General features: G+C 38.6%; 1 protein-coding gene across 4 annotated transcripts in view; it reads right to left on the reverse strand.

Moving 5' to 3' along the window:
• Positions 1 to 18,659, reverse strand: part of SMARCA1 (SWI/SNF related, matrix associated, actin dependent regulator of chromatin, subfamily a, member 1) — a 109,568-nt gene extending 90,909 nt beyond the window's left edge. For all 4 annotated transcript variants that reach the window (XM_053579927.1, XM_053579929.1, XM_053579926.1 and 1 more), the window contains exons 1-6: positions 18,340 to 18,659; positions 11,828 to 11,914; positions 9,198 to 9,364; positions 8,758 to 8,858; positions 8,553 to 8,653; positions 5,000 to 5,179 (exon numbers count right to left, since the gene is read on the reverse strand). In XM_053579927.1, the coding sequence (XP_053435902.1) occupies positions 5,000 to 5,179; positions 8,553 to 8,653; positions 8,758 to 8,858; positions 9,198 to 9,364; positions 11,828 to 11,914; positions 18,340 to 18,513 (810 nt within the window). In that variant the 5' untranslated portion in view covers positions 18,514 to 18,659. The remainder of the gene's footprint in view (positions 1 to 4,999; positions 5,180 to 8,552; positions 8,654 to 8,757; positions 8,859 to 9,197; positions 9,365 to 11,827; positions 11,915 to 18,339) is intronic.
• Positions 18,660 to 24,714: the final 6,055 nt, after the last annotated feature.

Genomic DNA, 24,714 nt, shown 5'->3' on the forward strand with positions numbered 1-24,714 from the left:
GAGGCCAAGGCAAGAGAATCACTTGAGCCCAAGAGTTTGAGGTTGCTCATGAGCTATGACGCCAAGCACTCTATAGACAACGACAAAGTGAGACTCTCAATAAAATAAATAAATAAAAATTGGGCGGTGCCTGTGGCTCAAGGAGTAGGGCACTGGCCCCATATACCAGAGGTGGTGGGTTCAAACCCAGCCCTGACCAAAAACTGCAAAAAATAAAAATAGAAATAGAAAATTAGCCAGGTGTAGATTGCTCAAGCCCAACAGTGTGAGGTTGCTGCTGAGCTATGACGCCATGGTAATCTACCTTGGGCAACAAAGTGAGATATTCAGTAATTGGAGACAAAATAAAGAAAAGCAGGGTTCCAGACCCCATCCAGTCCTGCTAACACTTTATTCTTATTTGATTTTGTGAAACACTGAGTTTGATGGTTCCTCCTACAAGTTTCAAGGAATAGATGCAAATGTTTAATTTAGTCTTGCTAGCTAGGTGTGGTGACACATGCCTGTAATCCCAGCTACTTCGGAGGCTGAGGTGGGAGGATTTCTTGAGCCCATAAATTCAAGAGCAACCTAGGCAACATAGCAAAACTCCATCTCAAATAAATAATTAGCTCTGTTTTGAAATTTTTCTTACTATTAGAGTTAAATATCTTGATAAAACATTAAAGGTGTCACATAATCCAAAATCTCTCATTTTACAGGTGACAAGATTAAGGCCCTGTGAGACTCATTCAACATCACTCAATCAGTAGGAAAGTCATAACTAAAACCAGATCTGCTTCTATGTAGGATAATATTTAGAAATAGACATATCTTACATCAAGCACACAAAGTGAACTCAGTGTGAGTTTAAAATGGCTTGCTTTTTTACAGAGGCTTAAGGGACCTGGGCCCCGCTGGGACACACAGAGTTGGCTTGCCTGGAGTTAAAAATTCCACAAGCCCATTCTCTGAAGCTGTGCGCCCCATGAAGCCTGAGATCAAAGGGCATGCCACCCTTGAGATACGGGCCAGAGGGTTGACGTATGTTAACAACATATTGTCAGAGGTCTATAGGTGCTCTGCCCTGAAGAAAAGACACAGTCGTTACTTCATACTGAGTAAACTGAGTGAACACTTGAAGATACTCTTCCATTAACTCTGTTCCCCTGTGGCTACTTTCTTCTTTGTGATCTTTATTTAGATACCTGCCCAGAGATTAGTCAGTGTCTAGAAGAAGATGTTTACCACAAAAGTGATTGTGTTGATATGGTAACAGGATATTTCCTTTCAAGTTAATTTCAGATAGGTAAAATGAGGTAATGGTGAAACTAACAGATAATAGATCAAGTGTGTACGTGACTAGAAAGGTATAAAATCAAAACCCTGAATAAAGAATTTTGCTACATGTCATCCCATCCCGTGTAGTCTGTTTCTTGACTTAATAATTACAGGAGCAAGTTTACACCCACGGCAAAGCTGCTGTTCGTTCGCATCTCCAGTCATGCAACACATCTATGCCCACTATCTTTGATACCTCTAGTATGGGAAATTTTCAGAAACTGTCACAAATACATGTTTAGGAATCATACCTCTATATACTTCAGGACTACACTGGTATCAGAGGGGATCAAGAGTAACTTCCAGGCTAGGTGTGGTAGCTCACACCTATAATCCTAGCACTCTGGGAGGCTGAGGTGGGTGCATGGCCTGAGCTCAGGAATTCAAGACCAGCCTGAGCAAGACGGAGATCCTGTCTCTAAAAAATAGCTTGATGTTGTGGCAGGCACCTGTAGTCCCAGCTACTTGGGAGGCTGAAGCAAGAGGATCACTTGAGCCCATGAGATAGAGGTTGCTGTGAGCTATGAGACCATGGCACTCTACCAAGGGCAACAAAGTGAGACTTTGTCTCAAAAAAACTAATTCAACCTACTATGGCTACTATGGTCTATGTTAAATTTTTTTTTTGAGACAGACAAGAGTCTCAAGCTGTTGCCCTAGGTAGCGTGCCGTGGCATCATAGCTCATAGCAACCTCAAACTCTTGGGCAGAAGTGATCCTCTTGCCTCAGTTTTTCTATTTTTAGTAGAGAAGGGGTCTCACTTTTTGTTCAGGCTAGTCTCAAACTCATGAGCCCAAGCTATCCATCCGTCTCACCCTCTCAGAGTGCTAGGATTACAGGTGTGAACCACCATGCCCAACCTAAATTTTTTATCACTAAAATATTTCCCTTATAAAATATTTACAAAAGGCCAGGGAAACAGAAAAACCCAATATAGTTACCCTATGTAGTACCAATATTCAAATCTGTCTATAAATAATGACCTAGACTTCTTCTATATATATTTGAACATCAATCTGTATGTAAACACGGTACAGTCACTACTTATGTTATTGATAATTCCTGGTTTTCAAACTCTTTACCATGGCCCACAGTCAAACTACATTTTAAAAGGCAATCCAGTATACATGTAAATGTTTGAGTGCATGTACATAGAAAGAGACAACTTAAAAGTTTCTCAAAACAATGTTTATCCTTACTACAATATGAAACTTTGCTATTTGCTATTCCAATCTCTCCTGATGTTGTAAAAAATTATTTTGACTGCCCACTAAGCTGAATTCACAACCCACTAATGGGTGGCAACTCACAGTTTGAAAAACACTAACTTTGAAAACTGATTTTCAAGATTAAGAAATTTTTCAGGCCACCAGAATCCCCACTTCCCATGGGGCAGAGATAAGGCAGTCATAAGTTAACTACATCCACTTTTACTTTAAAAGTCCCAGAGATACTTCATGAAATCCATGGATTTACATTTTTACTGAAGCATCATGAAAACACAAGCCCAGATATTTCTCTTTTGCTTTGATCTTCAATAAATAATTTAACAGAAACTCAGCATGTTAGAAATGCCAAACTGTATAAGGGATGGTATTCACATTAAAGAACAGCAGTGACCACAAAGAGATTTAAGAGACTAACTTGCCACTGGGAACTATTAGGCAGAGGGAAGAATCAAGCCTGTAATTATAAATTTATGAGTTCAGTATTTCAATACTTAAATTATTTATAAGTAAAATTTAAATAAATGTAAGTAATTTTTCTTCAAGCAAAATGAGGATAAAATTACGTAATTCATTATGCTACCATTCTGTTGGGGATACCTTTTGAGAACTATCTAAATATGTAAAACAAAATAAATCTTTACTATAAACTATGTTCTCTGGAGGCAAAATAAAGGCAAACTTTAATAATATACTTTCTAAGCTGATTATTCATTTTAGCATTTTTGCATAATTTAATATTTTTACATTAATTCTACAGTCCTAAAATAATTGTAGCCTACTAGATTGACAAATGGCTAATTTAAACACCCTGCCTAAAAAGCCCACAGTTTCTAATATTACATGAGGATATATAGACATGTATTTTCCCATTTAAAAATCAAAACTACAAGCTACATCTATGCATAAACACAAAACACTAGGTTCTCTGTACATAAGGGTTTCATTTGTATATGTGCACTTGTGCATGTGTAAAGCAAGTCAAAATTCAAAAATCCAAACATTTAAGTCATGAAAATTTACATAATTTTATTTCAAAATAGCCCAAATGATAGAGCCACTGATAAGATACACTGTCAATAAAATACAAATTTTTTTGTCAAAAGTAACTTAAAAGTACAGTTCAAAATTTCTTTGGTTAATGAGCTAGTTAAAAGTAAACAACGATAGGCCAGGTGTGGTGGCTCATGCCTATAATCCTAGCACCCTAGGAGACCAAGACAGAGGCAGATTGCTTGAGCTCAGGAGTTCTAGACCAGCCTGAGCAAGAGTGAAACCCTGTCTCTCCTAAAAATAGAAAAATTATAAATTGTGGTATATGTACACCATGGAATATTATGCAGCCTTAAAGAAAGATGGAGACTTTACCTCTTTCGTGTTTACATGGATGGAGCTGGAACATATTCTTCTTAGCAAAGTATCTCAAGAATGGAATAAAAAGAATGCAATGTACTCAGCCCTACTATGAAACTAATTTATATCTTTTGTATGAAAACTATAACCCAATTATAAACTAAGAATATGGGGAAAGGGAGAGGAGGAGAGGGTGGAGGATGGGTGGAGGTAGGGTAACTGGTGGGACCACACCTATGGTGCATCTTACAAGGGTACATGTGAAACTTACTAAATGTAGAATTTAAATGTCTTAACACAATAACTAAGAAAATGCCAGGAAGGCTATGTTAATCAGTGTGATGAAAATATGTCAAATGGTCTATAAAACCAGTGTATGGTGCCCCATGATCACATTAATGGACATAACTATGATTTAATAATAAAAAAATAAGGCACAGTAACTGAGATAACGCCGGAAAGGCTATGTTAACCACTGTGATAAAAATGTGTCAAATGGTTTATGAAGTGAGTGTATGATGCCCCATAATCATATCATTGTATACAGTTATGATTTAATAAAAAAATTAAAAAAAAAAAAAGTATGCCTTTCCCAGTACTTGTACCTAAAATGAATATTATTATTCTTTTTCTAATATCTGTCTGTGCCTTCAGCCAGAATATATTTATGTAAATCAATGTTTGTTTTTAGAGTATGAACCTAAGAAGTGCTTTTTAACATGGAAATAAAAAGTAACATTAAATTCTTAAAAAAAAAATAATAATAATAAAAAAATAAAAATAAAAATAAATTAAAAATAGAAATATTAGCTGGGCATTGTGGCAGATGCCTATAGTCCCAGCTACTCGAGAAGCTATGGCAAGAATTTGAGGTTGCTGTGAGCTATGATGCCATGGCATTCTACCCAGAGTGACAAGAGTGAATACAGATGAAGCATAACAAAGGACAGTCTGTTACTAATACATGATACATCTACCTCATAGGAACGTTGTAAGAATTAGTATATGAAAAAGCATTTACGACAGAACCTAGCTTACAGTAAACACAACTTAAATAATGTTATCCTTGACTGCCTTTTTAAACTTGTTTCTCACTTACTCTTGCATCTTTGTCTCCAACGAAACAAATAACACGGAGAGATGGGACCCATCGTTTAAATTCGTTCATCCAGTTGTATAAAGTAGACTTTGGAACTAAAACCATGTGAGGTCCAGGAATGTTTCGGTAGTGTTTCAGGTAGCCAAGCAAAGCAATCGTTTGTAAAGTCTTACCAAGACCCTGCATTATCAACACAAGGGGGAAAAAAAAAAACATGAGTATTTTTTTAGTGAATTATTTTGCTACTAACAACATGACAAAATGTATCTTCCAACTGTCTCACATGGGGAATTATGTTTCTACCAATGAGAAGTAAAAAATACCATTTTCCTAAAGGCAAAAAAAGAAAATTCCAATTCAGCACTATACTGTGAGCCCAAAAAGTAACAAGAACTGGAAGTCAGAATGTTGCTCAACAAAGCAACTTTCTATTTAGGACATTTTTAATCCTAAAAGAGCAAGTAATCTACTACATAATTTTTTCTACTACTTGGAAACTCAGGAATAATTCTTATGAGAAATGGGGTCTCACTGCATTGCTCAGGCTCGTGGCATCAAGCAATCCTCCTGTCTCAGCCTCCCAAAGTGCTGGGATTACAGGCGTGAGTCAATATGCCCGGCCAAAATTAGGAATTTTGCGTATGTTTGTTTCACAAAGACACATTACCTTTGCCACCCTACTTAGATATCAGTTTTTCTTTCCTGCTGACCCAAACATTATTACAGCCCAGCATTAAACATTCAGACTATGTGTCTCAAGGGGCTTATGCCAGCCTACTTAGATATTACCAGTCTTTCTTTTCTACTGCCCCAACATTATTACAGCCCAGCATTAAATGTGTCTCAAGGGGGGCTTATGGCTCTGTACTCTGATCTCACACTTTTAAAGACCTTGGGAATCACAAAACAACAGAACTTTGAAGCCAGTAAGAACCTTAGAAATCACCTAGCCCAGTGGACTCCTTAAAAAATAATATATTGAGGCTTGGTGCCCATACAGTGGTTATGGCACCAACCACATACACTAAGGCAGGAAGGCTTGAAGCTGGCCCGGGACTGCTAAACAACAACTACAACAAAAAAATAGCCGGGCATTGCAGTGGACGCCTGTAGTCCCAGCTACTTGGAGGCTGAAGCAAAAGAATTGCTTAAACCCAAGAATTTGAGGTTGCTGTGAGCTGTGATGCCATGGCACTCTACCAAGGGTGACGTAATTATGAGACTCTGTCTCAAAAAAAATAATAATATATGCAATACCCATGAACCCACTACCTAATCCATGGGAAAGGGAATTATGTCCTATGTAGTCTGGACTTCTAAAACAGTTTTTGGCTTTATCTCTAAGCAAGTTATGTACTTCCTTGTATAAACTGAAACTTAAAGCTATTTTTATAGGGTTGACCCTATCTGCAGTGTCACTAAATGAAGATATGTTTTATGGATGCTATGTATCAAGCCTTAAAGTATTTACTCTCCTTTATTTCTTTTGTGAGACAGAGTATCACTTTGTTGTCCTTGGTGCCATGCCATGGCATCACAGCTCACAACAACCTCAAACTCTTGGGCTCAAGTGATCCTCTTGCTTGAGCCTCCCAAGTAGCTAGAATGACAAGCACCCACCACAACATACGGCTATTCTTAGAGATAGGGTCTCACTCTTGCTCAGACTGGTCTTGAACACCTGAGCTCAAGCAATCTACCAACCTGGGTCTCCTGAGAGTGCTAGGATTACGGGCATGAGTGTTTATGCTCCTTTACCAAGTACCCTAACCCTAATCCCAATTTTAGGAATCCTACAGAAATTATCTGAGAGTTACAGAAAAACTCAATTTTAAGATTCTCACAATGGCTTTGTTTACACTACACATCAAGAAGCAATCCAAATAAACAGCAATAAAAGGCCGGGTACAGTGGCTCATGCCTGTAATCCTAGCACTCTGGGAGGCTAAGGTGGGTGGATTGCCTGAGCTCAGGAATTCGCAACCAGCCTGAGCAAGGGCGAGACCCCATCTCTAAAAATAGCCAGGCACTGTGGCAGATGCCTGTGGTCCCAGTTACTTGGGAGGCTGAGGCAAGAGTATCACTTTAGCCTAACAGTTTGAGGTTGATGTGAGCTATGAGGCCATGGCACTACACCGAGGGTGACAAAGTGAGCAATGAATAAATAAATAAATAAGCAGCAATAAGAGAGAAGTTTAACAAAATTATGGTACGTAGTATCTCCCTATTATTTTGATGCAGTCATTAACAATTTTATGTTTTAATTACATAGAAAATATGTAGGAATGTGAAGGAATCATAATACCAAATTATATATACAATATGATCTCAACATGCAAAATAAATACATCCGAAGAAAAAGACGTAAGGGAAATAGACTAAAATGCTAACTGTGGTTACTTCTAAGAAGCAAAACTGTAACTTTTCTCTTAATTTTTCCCAATTTTCTATACTCCTTAAAGTCTCTCTCTTTTTTTAGCAACTAAAATGTATTTAGTGTCAGCATAAATTCAAAATTAAAGATCCTTAGATCCTTTGTGATAACTAAGAGGTAGCTGGGGCAAATTATTCTGGTCCTCCTGTTATGCAATTAATTAAGCTCCTCCCCATCTCAGCTCTGTTCCCCAAACCAGGACATACAAATATAAAGAGCTACATACCCTTAATTTAAAGGATCGGCTACCACACACCTAACAGTTGCTAATTCAGGGACGAGTACCTATGGGACTGACCACTATATTAGATGCCATAGGCCACATATCATCCTGTAACTTTTCTGGATAATAATGATTGCAAATATGGCTCCAGAGCCAAATAAATATGATTGTCATTGAATTATATAGATCTAGAACTTCCCCTGCCCTCTCTTAAATCTCTTTTTAATTTGGTCTCTTTGGTTATTTTATTTACATGTTAGTGATTAATTCATCAGCTTATTTCCCAACCCCCATCTGGCACCCTACTGTATCAAGACTCAAAATTACTCTTCACTTATTCCTTATTCCATCTATGCACTTTCCAATTGCTCACAAGTTGAGATAGCTGCATTCACCACGCATGCGTACATTCATTCATAGTTTGATTTTTATACCCCACCTCATTCTCAAAGGTACTTCAGGTAACCTAAAATGAAAATGTGGAACAAAAATTAATGGTAAAATAGAAATAAAGATGTGCCAAAGAAAGTTAAGAAAGACTAGAGGCAAAAAATAGGAAAAGACACAGAGGACACAACCATTAAAGGTTACAGACACTCCACTTTAGTATTCAACTTGGCTCTGTGATTTCCAGAAACCAAAGTACAAACAAAAACAGAAGTCAGAGGAGGTTTTTTTGTACCATTTGAGGAAATATCAGTAAGAATTTTGTGGCCTGTAAAAGTCTATGTTCCAAAGATTATTTAAAGAAACAATTTAAGACTGCAAAGTACCTTTTACATTATAATAACTAACTAAAGCATCTTAAGCATGGGGGGCAAGTCAACTCGGGTATTTCAAATGTACATAAAAACATATTGATAATTGAGATGTGTTTTTGGCTACCAACTCCTCACCATTTCATCAGCCAAAATACCATTGACTCCATTTTCATACAAAGAGATCAACCAGTTCAGTCCTCGAATTTGATAATCCCTCAGTGGTCCTCCTTTCACATCTGAAAAAAAAAAAAAAAAACAGGGATGTCTCATCCTTTCATTGATACATTCAAGTTAAAGTTTTGTAAAACCAAATTGAAAAAGAAATCACCAATGTACTTACATGAAGGTGACACCTCAAACCTAATACACACATTAGATGTTTTCCGACTCTCCGATAATAGCTCTTCATCTTCTTCTTGTTCTGTGCGCCTGTGGCGGTAGCTGAAATAAAAAAAGTAACGCTTTCATATTCAACTCAAACACCAAAATGTCAATTAAGTCACCACTAATATCTTTTATGGAAAAAGAATGGGTTATCGAGGATCTTATTTAGAATTTGGTAGAAACAGCCTACATTTTTACTGATTGACCTCTAGTGAGAAAAAAAAAAAATTGTTGCCTCTAAAACAATTACAATGGAAATAACCTAATTTTTTCATATAAAGTTATAATGAATAGGTGAAGAAGGAAGGAGTATGTAAGAGGAGCAAGAAGGAGGGACAGTCCAGAGGAAAGCAAGAAAGGAGTGAGGGAAGGAAGGAGAGAGAGATGCCAACATACTCTCCAGCAGAAATTAAGCTCTGCTTTTCATCTTTCTTTATTCGAGGACGTCCGAATTTCATGTTCAGAGGAGATGTTGGAGATTTCTGCGCTGAAGGCTGGATAAAATGTGCAAAAAGTTCTGTTTGCTTCAGTAAAAATTCAAATCTCTTTGCTCGATCTGCCTTCTAATTTACAAAACAAAAGAACATGTAAGGATTTTCTTTTTTTCATGTGTTCAAAGTTATTCAACACTTACATTCCACTTTGTATAATGTTCTAAGCCACTTGAAATGTATTTACTCATTTAATTGTCTTAAGAAACCTACAAGGTAGTTACCAGCATCAATTGCATTTTAAAGATGATAAAACTGAGGCACAGAGGGGTAAGTAATTTGCCCAAGCTGCCACAGCTAATAAGTAGCAAAATTTCAAAATAGTATTTTGAATAGAAGACAAATGATCTGACAGACTTAGTAAATTTTCCAATAAGAAGTATCCTCCTTTTAGAGTCAGAATCAAAACACAAATCCTCTTTCCAAAACATGATTTTTTTCCTAAATAGCAACAAAATTAAGCATCAGATATATAATGTATTCCAAATATAGAAATATAAATTAACTGTAATTCATTAATTGTAAATTAATTCACCATAAACTGAACTCTTAAGAATTTGGTAATAAGCCAGCGCCTGTGACTCAGTGGGTAGCACACCGGCCCCATATACCAAGGGTGGCGGGTTTGAACCCAGCCCTGGCCAAACTGCAACAAAAAAAAAATAGCTGGGCATTGTGGTGGGGGCCTGTGGTCCCAGCTACTCGGGAGGCTGAGGAAAGAGATTTGCCTAAGCCCAGGAGTTGGAGGTTGCTGTGAACTGTGAGGCCATGGCACTCTACCAAGGGCAATAAAGTGAGACTCAGTCTCTAAATAAAAAAAAAATTTGGTAATAACCAAAATCTTAGAATACAGGGTCATCTTGTGTCAAAATATTTTCAATGTCATGGTACCATAATGTAATAATAATTACTCTCTTCAATTACAGTGATCTAGAAAACTATATTTTATGCTAGTAGCATATAAAGTTGCTCCTCAAGGTAAACAGAATTTGGGGAAAATATACAGTACAGATACATACGGTACATACAATAGTTAATATAACATATATTAACCATTAAAAGTTGACACGTAAACTACAATGATGCCACAGCACTCTATCCAGGGTGACAGAGTGATACCCAAAAAAGAAATCTCAAAAGTTGACATGCGTTCTAATTTCTCAATAAATTGTAAAAGACCATATAATTGTATCATATAAATGCAACAAAACTTTATTTCACTAAAAAATCTTAAAAGATCAAAAAATATATACATCATTCTGGATTAAGGAAAAAACAAAGACAGTTATTTTAAATTCAAAGTTACTTTCTGCAAATCCATCTCTGCTTTTGAGACTTTCTTTCCTATTGGGTACAATGTAAGGGTATATGGCACACTATCTCGGTGAAGGACTCAACTGCAACTTGGACTTTACCTTACAAACACAAACAATGTAACCTATTAATCATAGGTACCCTCATATTACTCCAAATTTTTAAAGTCACTTTCTGACCACAGAATAGAGAATACTTAATTGCTAATAAAGGCTAAATAATAAATAACACCCAGAAACTTACAGAAAAATCTGTTAACATAAATACAAGAGTTAGACAAATATATTCAGACCACTAGCTGAAAGGAGGCCAAAAACTTTCCATTTAATGTTATCCTCACTGGAATGTTGTTTGTGAAGTTGTTAAAACATTAACTGTCTACATTAGATGTGGCCTTAAACACTAAGGCATGGAGTCTTGTAAAATAGCTATCAACAACCAAAAAATGTACTTGAGCAATACTTATTTTTATAACATTACTGCAAAAACAACCTTTTGGGGGGAAAAGATCATTTTAAACTAACTATTAACTTCTTGAAAGACCCAGGAGTTTAAAATTAAAAGTCTAGTTAAAGGTAAAATACAGATTTTAGTGATTAAAAATTAAATGTACAGCAAAGCAATATATGGGTATAACTAAGATTATACTGCTTAAATATATTTTCATGCATTGGGCAAACATATATCCCTAAATAAAATATATTACCACATTACATGTGTTATGAATATGTAGCATTCATTCATATATCCAAAGCAAGACAAAGAGAGAAAAAGATATAGTATTCTGACTTTGTGACCAAATTTTTCTCAAGTCACAAAGCCACATTAATGTTGCCACTGATATCTTCATTTAGTGGATAAAATATTGCTACCACACATACCTTATTATGAGGTAAAGAGCACTGAACAAAAGTGAGGAGATATGACATCTAGTCCCAACTATTCTAAGTAATTTATCTGATCTTTTATTTCCTAATAAATTGTAAAACATCATATAACTAGTATCATATAAATGCAACAAAACTTTTTTTCACTAAAAAATCTTAAAATGAAATTATTTGAAAAAAATCTATTCTCACTGATTATATATTAAATTACTTTCCAATTCTAAAATCCATGATTCTGTATTCATCATACATACACATGTATTTTTCCAACTTTCACAGACACTCTATAAAAATTAACTACAGCATTCATTATTCTACCCAAGAGAATATTTACCATTTTCTCTTCATATTCTGGGTCCATTTCCTTTTCAGATTTAGATGCCTTAGCAGGAAGTTTGAGTTGAAATTGAGAAATGTTTTTCTGAAATTTCAAAGAATACAGATGTCATCGAATTACAAAGCAAGATCTTTAAACTGGTGAACTGTTCTCATTTGAAGAAAGTGAAAAGTAAACAAATAAGTCAATGTGGGACAGGCATGGACCAGTGGTGAGAGCATGTCAAGAACCAGCGTTATGATCAATCCAGTTCTGTGCATCTGAGGCCCAATTTAAAAAATTGAAAAATCATGAAAGCCAGAGAAATGACAATAATTCGAATAAATACCAAAAGGTGAATCATTGAGCTTTTTCATCCATTTATTAATTTGAACCATAAGAAAATGTGTAACCACTAATTAAGAGATTTAGAAATATAAAATAGGCTAATGTTATCAACAACAAACCAAAGAATGCTAAGGACAGTAAATAGTATTCTCAGAAATAATCCTCTATGTAATGGAAACAAGCTAGACTTTCAGAAGAAATGACTGTGGTTTCTGTTCTTAAAATTGACAGTTTTTACTATTGTTTTCACACTGTAATTAGAACATTTAGATTTTTTACTTAATACAATGTAATCATATACAATGTATATTTAAAATAATTTTATGTCTCACTATGTCAACCCTCGGTAGAGTGCCATGGCTTCAGAGCTCACAGCAACCTCCAACTCTTGGGCTTAAGCAATTCTCTTTCCTCAGCCTCCCAAGTAGCTGGGACAACAGGCTTCCACCACAATGCCTGGCTATTTTTTGGTTGCAGTTGTTTAGCAGGCTCAGGCCGGGCTCCAATCCACCAACCTCAGTGTATGTGGCTGGCACCCTACTCACTGAGCTATGCTATGGGCGCTGAGCGTATTTAAAATAATTTAATAGTATGGTTTCAAATTTTGGCTTATGTTAATTTTCTGTAATTGGAAAAAAACTATTTTAAAGCATTTATATCACATAAATATTTTGAAGAATCAGTTTATCAGAGCTATTAACCATTAATTGTTGATATTTTTAAAGAATTTAATGAAAACTAACATCAATCAGTAATTTAATAGTGAAATTATTGGTATACATCCCATCCTTTGTAAAGACAAGCTTGTACTCATAAGTAGGTATATAGACTAAGGCTCCTTCTCTATAAGAAATCAAGAAATAGCTCACAGCTATAATCATAGCACTTTGGGAGGCTGAGGAAGGTGGACTGCTTAAGCTCAGAAGTTTGAGAACAGCCTAAACAAGAGCAAGATCTCATCTCTACTAAAAATAGAAAACCAACCAGGTGTCAAGGTAGGTGCCACTTATAGTCCCAGCTACTTAGGAGACTGAAGCAAGAGGATTGATTGAGCCCAAGAGTCTGAGGTTGCTGTGAGCTATAATGCCAGAACACTCTACCAAGGGCAACAGAGTGAGACTCTGACTCAAAAATAAATAAATAAAATCGAGAAATAAAATAATAAGAACACAAATCTACCCATTAGGACCAAAGAATTTCAGTCTTAACAGACTTTTCATAAGTCAAAACACAAATCCATTCATGAAAACTAAATAAGCTATGTCAATTATCATCATGGCTTTTGTCAACCTGTTTCTGAAAACTTAGGTCAAAAATCAAAAGAATGTAACCTTAAACATAAGAAAAACATGGCTCCAATATGTCTTCCACCGTTCCACTTTGAGGAAATCCAAACTAAGATTATGGAATTTAACCTTTGAGACAGAGTCTCACTATGTCGCCCTCAGTAGAATACTGTCACATCACAGCTCACAGCAACCTCAAACTCTTGGGCTTAAGCAATTCTCTTGCCTCAGCCTCTCAAGTAGCTGGGACTACAGGCACCCGCCACAATACCTGGCTGTTTTTTGTTGCAGTTGTCTTTGTTGTTTAACTGGCCTGGGCCGGATTCAAACCTGCCATCTTCAGTGTATGTGGCTTGAGCCGTAACCACTGTGCTACAAGCGCCAAGCCAGGAATTTGACCTTTGGAACACTGATCGGATATCAGTTAGTTACTCTAACCTAAATAACCACCAGTTTGATTTACATCATCTCACGTGTACATGTCTATGTGAGATGTTTTGAATGTAATCCTTGACAGAACGGAATAGAAAACTGCTGAAGATCCCCTCAAACCCATACTTTCAAACTGTCATGTATACTATAAATCTCATTATATTTTCCAAGCAACAAGAGCAATTGGGTATGAAAACCCACACTTTCATCATTCCTTGAAGGGCTATATGAAGTCTAGTTCTCATGTTTCAAAACAGTGAAAATTCCTTCCCCTCAAATACACAAGTACACATCTAATAATGTGAGAAGCAAATTTCACTTAGGAAAATTAAAGCTTTTTTTTTTTTTTTTTTTTTTTTTTTTTGTGGAGACAGAGTCTCGCTTTAGGGCCCTCGGTAGAGTGCCATGGCATCACACAGCTCACAGCAACCTCCAACTCCTGGGCTTAAGCGATTCTCTTGCTTCAGCCTCCCGAGTAGCTGGACTACAGGCACCCACCACAACGCCCAGCTATCTTTTGGTTGCAGTTCAGCAGGGGCCGGGTTTGAATCCGCCACCCTCGGTATATGGGGCCGGCGCCTTACCGACTGAGCCACAGGCGCCGCCCAATTAAAGCTTTTACCCTAGAAAAACATTTTACTCATTACATTTTTGCTTACTTTGGGATAGAATACCATAAAGATTTAATTATATGCTAATTAAAATTCCTAATCTTTAAGAGTGCTATAAAAAGCATGGATGATTACTTAATTGGCACTATCTTCCACAACAAATTTTAAAATACCTACCTTAAACCTTCTCATTTGTGTGCATGTTTAATGTTTTCAAAAATACATTTCTCACACAAGAAAAGATAAAAGGTGACTAAGATATTCTTTTTTTGTGACTATAGCATTCCAATGAAATCCTATGGCTTTTATCATCTGGTAGTCTCAATGCCATGAGAATGCAGCACAAGGTCATTAAAATGCCTTGTTTGAAAGACCATGACCTTTTTCTTGATGTTTTCATTACCAAAAATACCACATCCAGCTTCTACAGTGTTAGGTTATCCAACTGTCACTTAAACCAATTTCAAAAACCAGATGATAAGCAAAAATACCTTTGAATAGCTAAATGTCACTCATCAATTCACTAAATTTTATCTACTTTCTTCATCACCAAGTACTCTCATTCAGAGGCCTCTTTTATTTGATATACAATTCTATCAAGTTTGATCATCTGGATTCTCATATCGCAGAGACTAAAAGAAGTTAGCAAATGACCTGGGAAAGGCCACTAGAGGAAGGCACATAACAGCAAAAAGGGAAGGCAGAAATCCAGGACTAATATACGTGTTCCACTGCAGTAGCATCCCTTATCCTAGGTATTCAGGTCTATTTCCCTCTCTGCTGTATTGCTGAAATTTTTGCCTTTTACAATTGTTTTTAAATGATTTTATGGTTTTGTTGCATCTATGTTCTTTATCATAAACTAACATTCTTCCTTTTTTTTGAGACAGAGTCTCAGTCACCCAAGGTAGAATGTCGTGGCAGCATAACTCACAGCAATCTCAAACTCTTGGGCTCAAGAGATCCTCTTGCCTCAGCCTCAGTAACTGGGACTACAGGTGCTTGCCACAAGGTCTGGCTAGTTTTTCTATTTTTAGTAGAGATGGATTGGTCTTATTCTTGCTGAGGCTGGTCCCAAAACTCCTGAGCTCAGGAAATTCACCCATCTCGGCCTCCCAGAGTGTAAAGACTATAGGCGTGAGCCAATTCTCCTGGCCTAACATTCTCCGATGAAACTAGAGGAAGTGTTTAAAAAGTGATAACCCGGCAATTGAGGAAGATGACAGGAAAAGTATTGAAAAATCAACATAATGCTGGATGCATCTGGGAGGTAGTTACTTCACTGAGGAGAAACAACCTGCTGGATCTCAAGTGTCTTTGTGTCACTGTCAGAATACAATAACTGAAAGTCATGAGAAGAGGTTAAATTGTACTTTTAAGGCCAGTGTGGTGGCTCACGCTTGTAATCTTAGCACTCTGGGAGGCCAAGATGGTGGATCCCTTGAGCTCAGGAGTTCAAGACCAGCCTGAGCAAGAGCAAGACCCCTGTCTCTAAATTAAAGACTAGCCAGGCATTGTGGTGGTAGGTGCCTGTAGTTCCAGCTACTTGGGAGGCTGAGGCAAGAGAATGGCTTGAGCCCAAGAGTTTAAAGCTGCTGTGAGCTGTGATCCCGTGGCACTCTACCAAGGGCAACAAAGTGTGTCTTTGTCTCAATAAAAAAATAATAATAAAATTGCACTTTTAATGTATCATTTAAATAGTCAAGGGTATATGTAATAAATTTAGATTTTAAAGGAATTAAAAATAAAAAAAATGTAGTTACTAAAGTAGTAAACTTCGGATATCCAGGAAGTTCCTGCCATGGAGCACCACATTTCTTTCCCTGAATGGACAAATGAATGACCATTAGGGCAGTTTCTTATGAGGTTACAGAGTTCATGAATATTTAGGTATCAATTAGGTGCTTATTATTATTATTATTATTATTATTATTTTGTAGAGACAGAGTCTCACTGTACCACCCTAGGGTAGAGTGCCATGACGTCAGATGGCTCACAGCAACCTCTAACTCTTAACTCTTGGGCTTACAAGACTCTCTTGCCTCAGCCTCCCAAGCAGCTGGGACTACAGGCACCCGCCACAACGCCAGGCTATTTTTTGGTTGCAGTTTGGTGGGGGCTGGGTTTGAACCCACCACCCTCGGCTTATGGGGCCAGCGCCCTACTCACATTTTTTATTGGTCTTAAGTTCTTTCGAAATTCAAAAAAAGTACACAACCTGGACATTCAACAACCTAAAGACAATACAGTGCTCACATTTGCCTAGTTGAGGGGGAATGAAAGGCATGTAGACACATTTCTCAATTCCCAACATTTAATTTATGTTGATGCTTGGTGTCTGGCCCAACTTTACTCATCAATATTGTCTTACTGATCCAAATACAGCATAGAAGTCCCATTGGTGGTATAGTGGTGAACATAGCTGCCTTCCAAATACAGCATAGATGTTAAAATGTGTGTTTTCTGCAGTTTTCATTAGCACTACAATTGTCTTTCTGTTTGGGCAACCTTGTAACAGTATAAAATGTTAGTTGAGCAACTGCTGAATCTGAAATTACTCTTCTCATGTAAGGCGAAAGGTGTTAATTTCCCTCAAAAGCTTTTCATTCAGTCATATAGTATCATATGATTTAGACAAAGCCACTTAGATCTCAAAAGCATCATTTTAATTACCCACCTTTCCTAAATTCTCGTATGTATATTAGAAAACAGCAAAAAAAAAATCCAACCATAAATGATCCGTTGTGCAATTTTATTATACATCAAAAATCCTTATGCCCCATCCTATTTTTTAATCTCAATTTTAGTTTTATGTGCATGACTCCATCCATATGAAACATGTTTTACAGAGATAATACATATTTTTTCTGAATTTGGCTTTAATAGGTGTCAGAGTGGTTCCCCTTAGATTAGAAGGTACTCATCTTGGAGACGCTGAGGTAAAAATAATAATAATAATTAATTTAAAAAAAATCCCTGCGCGTGTTCAAGAGCCAGCAGCGCCCACTAGGAGAGGGAGGCAGAAGCCTGGAAGGCTTGGGGCTGGACTGAGGGACCATTTGGGTGGCTCTGGAGTGAAATCCTATATCGTAGGGGGCGGAGCAGGAGAGAGTGAGGGTGCAGACATTGGAAATTTTCCTAAACCAGTCCCCCTGGTTCCTCAGTTTGGGGTCTGGATTGGGGGTGGGATACAATGCAGAGAGCTCGTTTTCTCGGGGTGACATCCCTGCCACAGCAGGCGGCATTCAAACGAACAAGGGATGATTTTTTTCTGCCATCCAAAAGATTGACATTGCCAGTCGGAGAAATAAATGTCTTCCCTAACATTCTCCACTCCCCAAGCACTACTAGCACCTTGAAATTCAAATTACAAAAATAAGCCTAGCAAAACCCCTGTAGCGCGAGTGTGGGATTGAAGGGCCCAGATTTCCCAGGCAGAGGCCGACGGGAAGGGGGGGGAGAAGGAGCGAGCGAGAGGAGAGGGAAAGGCGGAGGCTTTTTCCTGCATGGTCCCATCCCCCATCCTACTACCCCAGTTCCCGGAAGGTAGAGAGGGCCAGGGGCGGTCGAGGGGCTCCCAAGCCCGGGAGCCCCGGGATAACGGGCACTCCTTCACCCGGCGCCGCGCCCGCCAGCGCCCCTGCCCCGCCCCCGTCCTTCAGGCGGCTAGGAGGAAAGGGGGAAGGGAGCGAAGCTAGACTGTTTCGCCACCCCACCCCCAGCGCGCTGGAGGCCCCCAAACCCGCAGAGCTCCGCGGGTACCTGTCGGCGCCGAAAGGTCAGGGTCTGGGCCCCTCAAGGAAGCCAGGCACAGGATTTGTCCACTACACTTACACACACCCTTCCTATTTACCTCCTTCTTCTTCTCGTCCTTCTCCTTGGCCGCGGTAGCTTCGGTGGCCGCGGCAGCCGCTCCCTCCTCCTTAGAGGTGGACGGCCCCGGCTGATCGTCCTCTATGACCACGATTGTGGCGGTCGCATCAGCCGCTGCCACGGTGGCTGCTACTGCGGTGGTGTCCGGCTCCATGGCGTTGGAGCAGGAATGAGGAGGGGACGAGGAAGGGGACAAGGACTCCTAGGCGGCGGCAGAGGCTGCACTGGAAAGAGCTAGATGGAGCAGGGGTGGGGAATCACTCTGCTTCCAACCCCTTCGCTCGACACCCCCCTTCTTTAAATAACCCTCAACCCTGCCCCACTTCCGTCCACCCACCCTACGTCATGGCCTCTCCCCGTCAGCCTCCCCCCTTTCTCCACCCCCCCCCAACGATCGCGAGACTCCCCCTCCCCACCCAGAGCCCAGGCCGGCCGGCAGGACCAACTGTTGCCTGAGCTTGGGGCACGGACAGGGGTGGAGGCGGGAACCCGCAACCCGAGACCGGGTAAAAACCTCCTTTCCCATACGCCCCCAACAGTGAGCCTGAGCTCCCCTCGCATATGTATGCAGAAGGGATCCTTTTTCCCCTAAATCTGCGCTTTGTACCTCGGGGCGCTCTCCCCTCCTTGCACAAAGAACTTTTCCTCTGCTTTTAACTGTACTGTAGGTCTTTTTAACCATTTGCAAAGCCCAGAACCTGTCTGGAGACTGCCTTTTCTCAGGTCCCTAAAAGGATCGATTGCTAGTGCTATTCCCACTTTCCTGTATTCTGCAGGAGGCCTTTGGGGAATCTTCTTGAAGCTCCTGATTGCAGCTGCAAATACTTAACAAGGCTAAACCTTATTCTTGGGTTTTATGTGTATTTTGTTCTATTTTTAACTCTGGTACCTCTTAGTTGTCCAACCTGCAAGAGCCCTTCTTTTGCTTTCAACACTGAATTTTAAAACTCCAGGGGGACAGCGTCAACATCCCCTGCAGAAACTAGGGCAAAGGAAGTAGGTACCCTTTATTAGTCACTGCACTGAATTGTAGTGATTTTTTTTTTGACACCTGTTCTATTAGCGTCCTTATTATTTGGCAGTAACTCAATGCCAATAACATGCATGGTCGTGGATATAAAAGCACTTCGTGGCATAGAATCAATCTAAGGGTCAATCAAGGGACCAACGGATAAAGAAAATGTGCTATGTACACATGGAGGAATACTATTCAACCGTAAAAAGGAATAAAATCATGTAATTTGCAGCAACATGAGTAGAACTGGAGGTCATTATGTTAAATGAAATGAACTGAGCACAGAAAGACAAATATCATATGTTCTCAAACTCATATGTGAGAGCTAATAAAGTGATCTCATAGAGGTAGAGAGTAAAATGATACATACCAGAGGCTGAGAAGGGGGTGGGGAGATAAAGAGAGGTTGGTTAATGGATATAAGCATGCACTTAGAAGGAGTAAGTCCTCATGTCTGATCGTAGAACCTAGTGACTACTGTTGAGAAACTGTTGCTAGAAGACTTGAGAGACTTCCAACACATAGAAATGATAAATACTCGAGGTGTTGGCTACCCTAAATATCCTAACTTGATCATTTCACGTTCCATGCATGCAACAAAACATCACATATACCCCATAAATACGTATAAATATTAGTCATCAATAAAGAAGCATGCTTAGATTTACCTTTTAAACCTGTGTGTGTAAACTCATCATAAGGACTAATGCAGAAAGAAAAGAAACATTTTGTAATATGTTCTCAGCTCTTGCTTAAGTCCCGGCCGGCACCCTACTCCTTTGAGCCACAGGCGCCACCCCACCCTCCCCCAAGTACTTTTTTTAATTAAACACTTCCATTCAATGAAAGAAAAAGTACATAACATATCTTTAAGGAAGCATGCTTATGGCCAAGTGTGGTGGCTCATGCCTGTAATCCTAGCATTCTGGGAGGCCAAAGTGGGTGGATTGCTCAAATTCAGGAGTTCAAGACCAAACTAAGCAAGAGGTACACCCACTTTCTATATCGGGGCATTGTGGCAAGCACCTGTAGTCCCAGCTACTCTGGAGGCTGAGACAAGAGGATCACTAGAGCCCAAGAGTTTGAGGTAGCTGTGAGCTATGCTACCACAGCACTCTACCCTGGGTGACAGAGTGACAATCCGACTCAAAAAAAAAAAAAAAAGTATGCTTATATTTACCAAAAAAGAGCATTTTGTAAAGAAAGGTGCAACAGTATGCAAATATAATTATTAAATATCATTACTTCTATTTCTCCTCACCATTTATTTTGATCAATAATGGAAATATTTACATACTATCCTTTAAACTTCAGCCATTAGGGATAAAAGGTAACAAAACATACAGAAAACATTTTGCCAAACAACAGCCATAAAGCCTACAATTTCCAAAATGAATCAAATACTTTCTAAAATGAAAAGAAATCACGATCACTTTCCCTCAGCATACTTTGCTAAATTACCAATGTGAAATGAGGTGTGATTTCTGCAAATAGCACACAGTTGCCTCCCCCCAGTATATCTCTTTTCCCTGATGTTAGTACCTAAATTACTTTTTGTTTTAAAGCTATGAATCCTTAACTAGCAAAAACCTTGTGACCATTTAGCTATTATTAGTCATTTACACTTTAGTGTGAAGGAGTTTGAAATCCTGTTAGAAACTGGTTTTCAGAGGGAAAAAGTGACAAAATACCAGACACTGGTAAGTGAAGAGGTGTGCCAATGAGAGAGGAAAGGAGAGGCTAGTTTTGTTCTAATTTTACTTTCATTATTTTTTTCTCATTGACTTTAGGTTTTTTCCCTCTGGTGCCCATGTTTCTTGTCCTGAAGTACACACGTGTATTATCAAAAGAATATGAGGAGTCTCAGTATAAAAAATGGCTTGTTCCTTTCTCAGGGCATGAGGGTAAAATAAGTAATTATGGACCATCAACTTTAGTCAAAGATGGAATTAAGTCACTTAAATGACCAATCAAAATATACAAATATGTATATTTTCTATCAAAATATACAAATATGTTAAGAAATGGACTGCAGAATTTGAAGTGTCTCCATAGAGAAGCTTTAGAATTCCAGTAGAGATACTACTCCTTTCCTACAACTTGTACAATCAATCTCCTCAGTCATTTAGCATTCTTTGGTAGGAAAGTTCAAAAAGCACTGAAAGAGAAGTATGCTGCAGTACCTGTATTTATGTGACTTCAGAAGAATCCCTCTAGGTAGGAGCAGTGGAGAATTTTTTTTTCACCAAACTGGAACTATGGGAAGATAGAATTCCCCTTTCAATGCCTGGGGCTTCAAAGAAGAAAGGCTCTGGAAATATTTGTTGTGTATTGATGTGTTCCTGCTTGCAAGTGTACTTTGTTCTACTGTATTTCTCGTTGCTAATGTACATATTTCAGTTACATAGTGGGTTAAATACACTTTTGTGAGGAAATCTGGGAAACTCACATTCCTTTATGATATCTTTTCTTTAGAAACGTGTTCAAATTCCAAAAGAAAGAAACTAAAAAATGATTTGGGGAAAAGAACATATTTTTATGTTGGCAATTTTCCACATATGTATAATGTGATCTTTTCTTTTCAAGATGACAAGTCTGAGAGTGCTTTCAAGTATTTGAATTTTGCTGGAAAGGTCAATGCTTGGTCAATAAACCTTGCCACAGGATTCATGTAAATATTGCCCTTTGGCTTGTGGCAACAGTTGCTGTTTACAGAGCATGTGTTATCCTTATTTGTAAATCTGCCTAAAATTCATGATCTGTAGACTTTGTTCAAGAAGAGTCACCTGATTTCTGAGCCTACTCAACACCTTGTTCTATCTGCTTCTATCTGCTACTACTATTTCCCATTATGTTCTTTCATTTGAAATGGTCTTTTATTGCTCTTCTCCATTGGGGTTGGAGAATAAAGCAAACTTTCATAAAAAAACTTGGGGCCATACCTGGAAACCTCAAAATTAATCTCAGTCTATTGATCAATACACACATTTGGGCAAATCATAGAGGTTGTCCAATAGTCACTTCTGCCCAGCTAAACTTGTTTAGTAGCTACCAAACACATGTCCAATGGTAGTATTAAATGCTTTCATAAAGTTCGTAATGGCAAGGCCAAGCAAGGGCTTAGAGTTCCTTATCATGGCCTATGTCTGAAATTTGTCATTGAAACCATATAAGACATCCTCCGAAAATAAGACCTACTTACAGGAAAGATAAGACGTCCCCTGAAAATAAGACCTAGAGCATCTTTGGGAGCACACCTTAAAATAAGACACTGTCTTATTTTCGGGGAAACAGGGTACTAAGTAACAGAAGCCAGATTCAAATCCAAGGCTATCTGCCTCCAAACCTCCTTTTTCTACCTCAGTCTTATTAAGTTATCTATTCTTCCCAGGGCTTCCTCCTTGACAGTAGAAATCATCTTGAGAAAATAACTGAAAAATACTTCTGCCATCTGTCTCCATGGTATTCTCTCTAAAGTAAATTTTCAGAACTGTAAATGGGACTGAAGACAGTGCAAAGAGGAGGCAGGGAGAACCTAACAAAAGCAACTTATGTGTCCAAGAGAAGAAGGAATCGGCAAAACATCATGCAGTACAGTCATAAATGGAATACTATGCAGGCATTATGAATGATTATGTAAATGGTGTCTGTTGGCATGGAAATATGCTCCTAGCATACTACTGAGTGAAAAAGATAGGCAAAATATAGAATGATCCAATTTTTGCCAAAAACTACCCCCTCTATTTACGTAAGGGCATTTTCACAAAGGAAAAAGGCTGGAATGATCTACTACATATACTGACCACTAGTTACAGTAAGATGGTGGGATTATGAGTGATTTATTTCTTATTTTTGTTTTTCTGTTACTTCTACTTTTCCTCAATAAAGGCGTTTCTTTATATAATAGATAAATAACATTTTAAAAGATGAATCCAAAAAATTGCTCAAAACTAGACAAGTTGGGTCAGGCACAGTGATCACACCTGTAATCCTAGCACTCTGGGAGGCTGAGGCAGGTGGATCTCCTGAGCTCAGGATGTGCCAGACCCTGTCTCTACTAAAAATGGAAAAACTAGCCAGCATAGTGGTGCACACCTGTAGTCCCAGCTACTCGAGAGGCTGAGGCAAGAGGATTGTTTGATCCCAAGAGTTTGAGGTTGCTGTGAGCTATGATGACGCCATGGCACTCTACCCGGGTGACAGAGTGAGACTATCCAAAAAAAAAGAGCTGCGCAAGTTGGAATAATCCCTAACTGAAGGAATATAACCTAGTAGATAGGGTGAGTCAAAAAACAATTTTACACTGAAGAGACAATGCAGTAGTAATGTGTTATGTAACAAAAGCAATATGATTACTGGCTCAGTGCCCATAATACAGTGGTTACAGTGCCAGCCACATGCACCAAGACTGGCGGGTTCAAAGCCAGCTCAGGTCAGCTAAACAACAATGACAACTGCAACAAAAAATAGCCCTAGCCCGGAGTTGTGGTGGGTGCCTGTAGTCCCAGCTACTCAGGAGGCTGAGGCTTGAACCCAAGAGTTTGAGGTTGTCGTGAGCTGTGACACCACAGCACTCTACCAATGGCGACATAGTGAGAGTCTATCTCAAAAAAAAAGCAATATGATTATTATATTGTTTACTGATTATTATACCATTCCCAATGATGTTACCTGGTTGAAGACCTGTTTTTTGACATTATTTCTTTAAGTTGCATGTAAAAGGATTTTCCATGTTTAAATATTGGCACCCAAAACCTAACTCAAGAAAAAAAGTGAGATTTTTAAAAATACTTTCAAGCATGAAATTGTACTCACTCATATATGCACTGAAACATAAAACACATGCTAAATAATCTGAATTGGTTTTGCTGAAGGTGCAATATTATCCATGGTGAATATTATTAGAGGCAGAATAGCAGTTATTACTAGCTTTGGCTCTAGAACCAGAAAGACTTGGAGTTCAAATTCTATCAAATTATTTAACCTCTCTATCCCCAGATTTGCATCCTTTTTTTTTGAGACGGAGTCTCACTCTGTCACCCTCAGTAGAGTATTGTGAAGTCGTAGCTCACAGCAACCTCATACTCTTGGGCTAAAGCAATTCTCTTTCCTCAGCTTCCCTAGTAACTGGGACTACAGGCACATGCCTCAATGCCTGGCTATTTTTAGAGATGAGATCTCACTCTGGCTTAGGCTGATCTCAAACCTGTGAGCTGAGGTAATCCACCCACCTCGGCCTCCCAGAGTGCTAGGATTACGCGTGAGCCACCACACCCGTCCATTACATTTGCATCTTTAAAATGAATATAATAATACAAAACTCAAAGCGGTTTTATGAGG

The sequence above is a fragment of the Nycticebus coucang genome, chromosome X, assembly GCF_027406575.1.
Source record: "Nycticebus coucang isolate mNycCou1 chromosome X, mNycCou1.pri, whole genome shotgun sequence".
Classification (NCBI taxonomy): domain Eukaryota; kingdom Metazoa; phylum Chordata; class Mammalia; order Primates; family Lorisidae; genus Nycticebus; species Nycticebus coucang.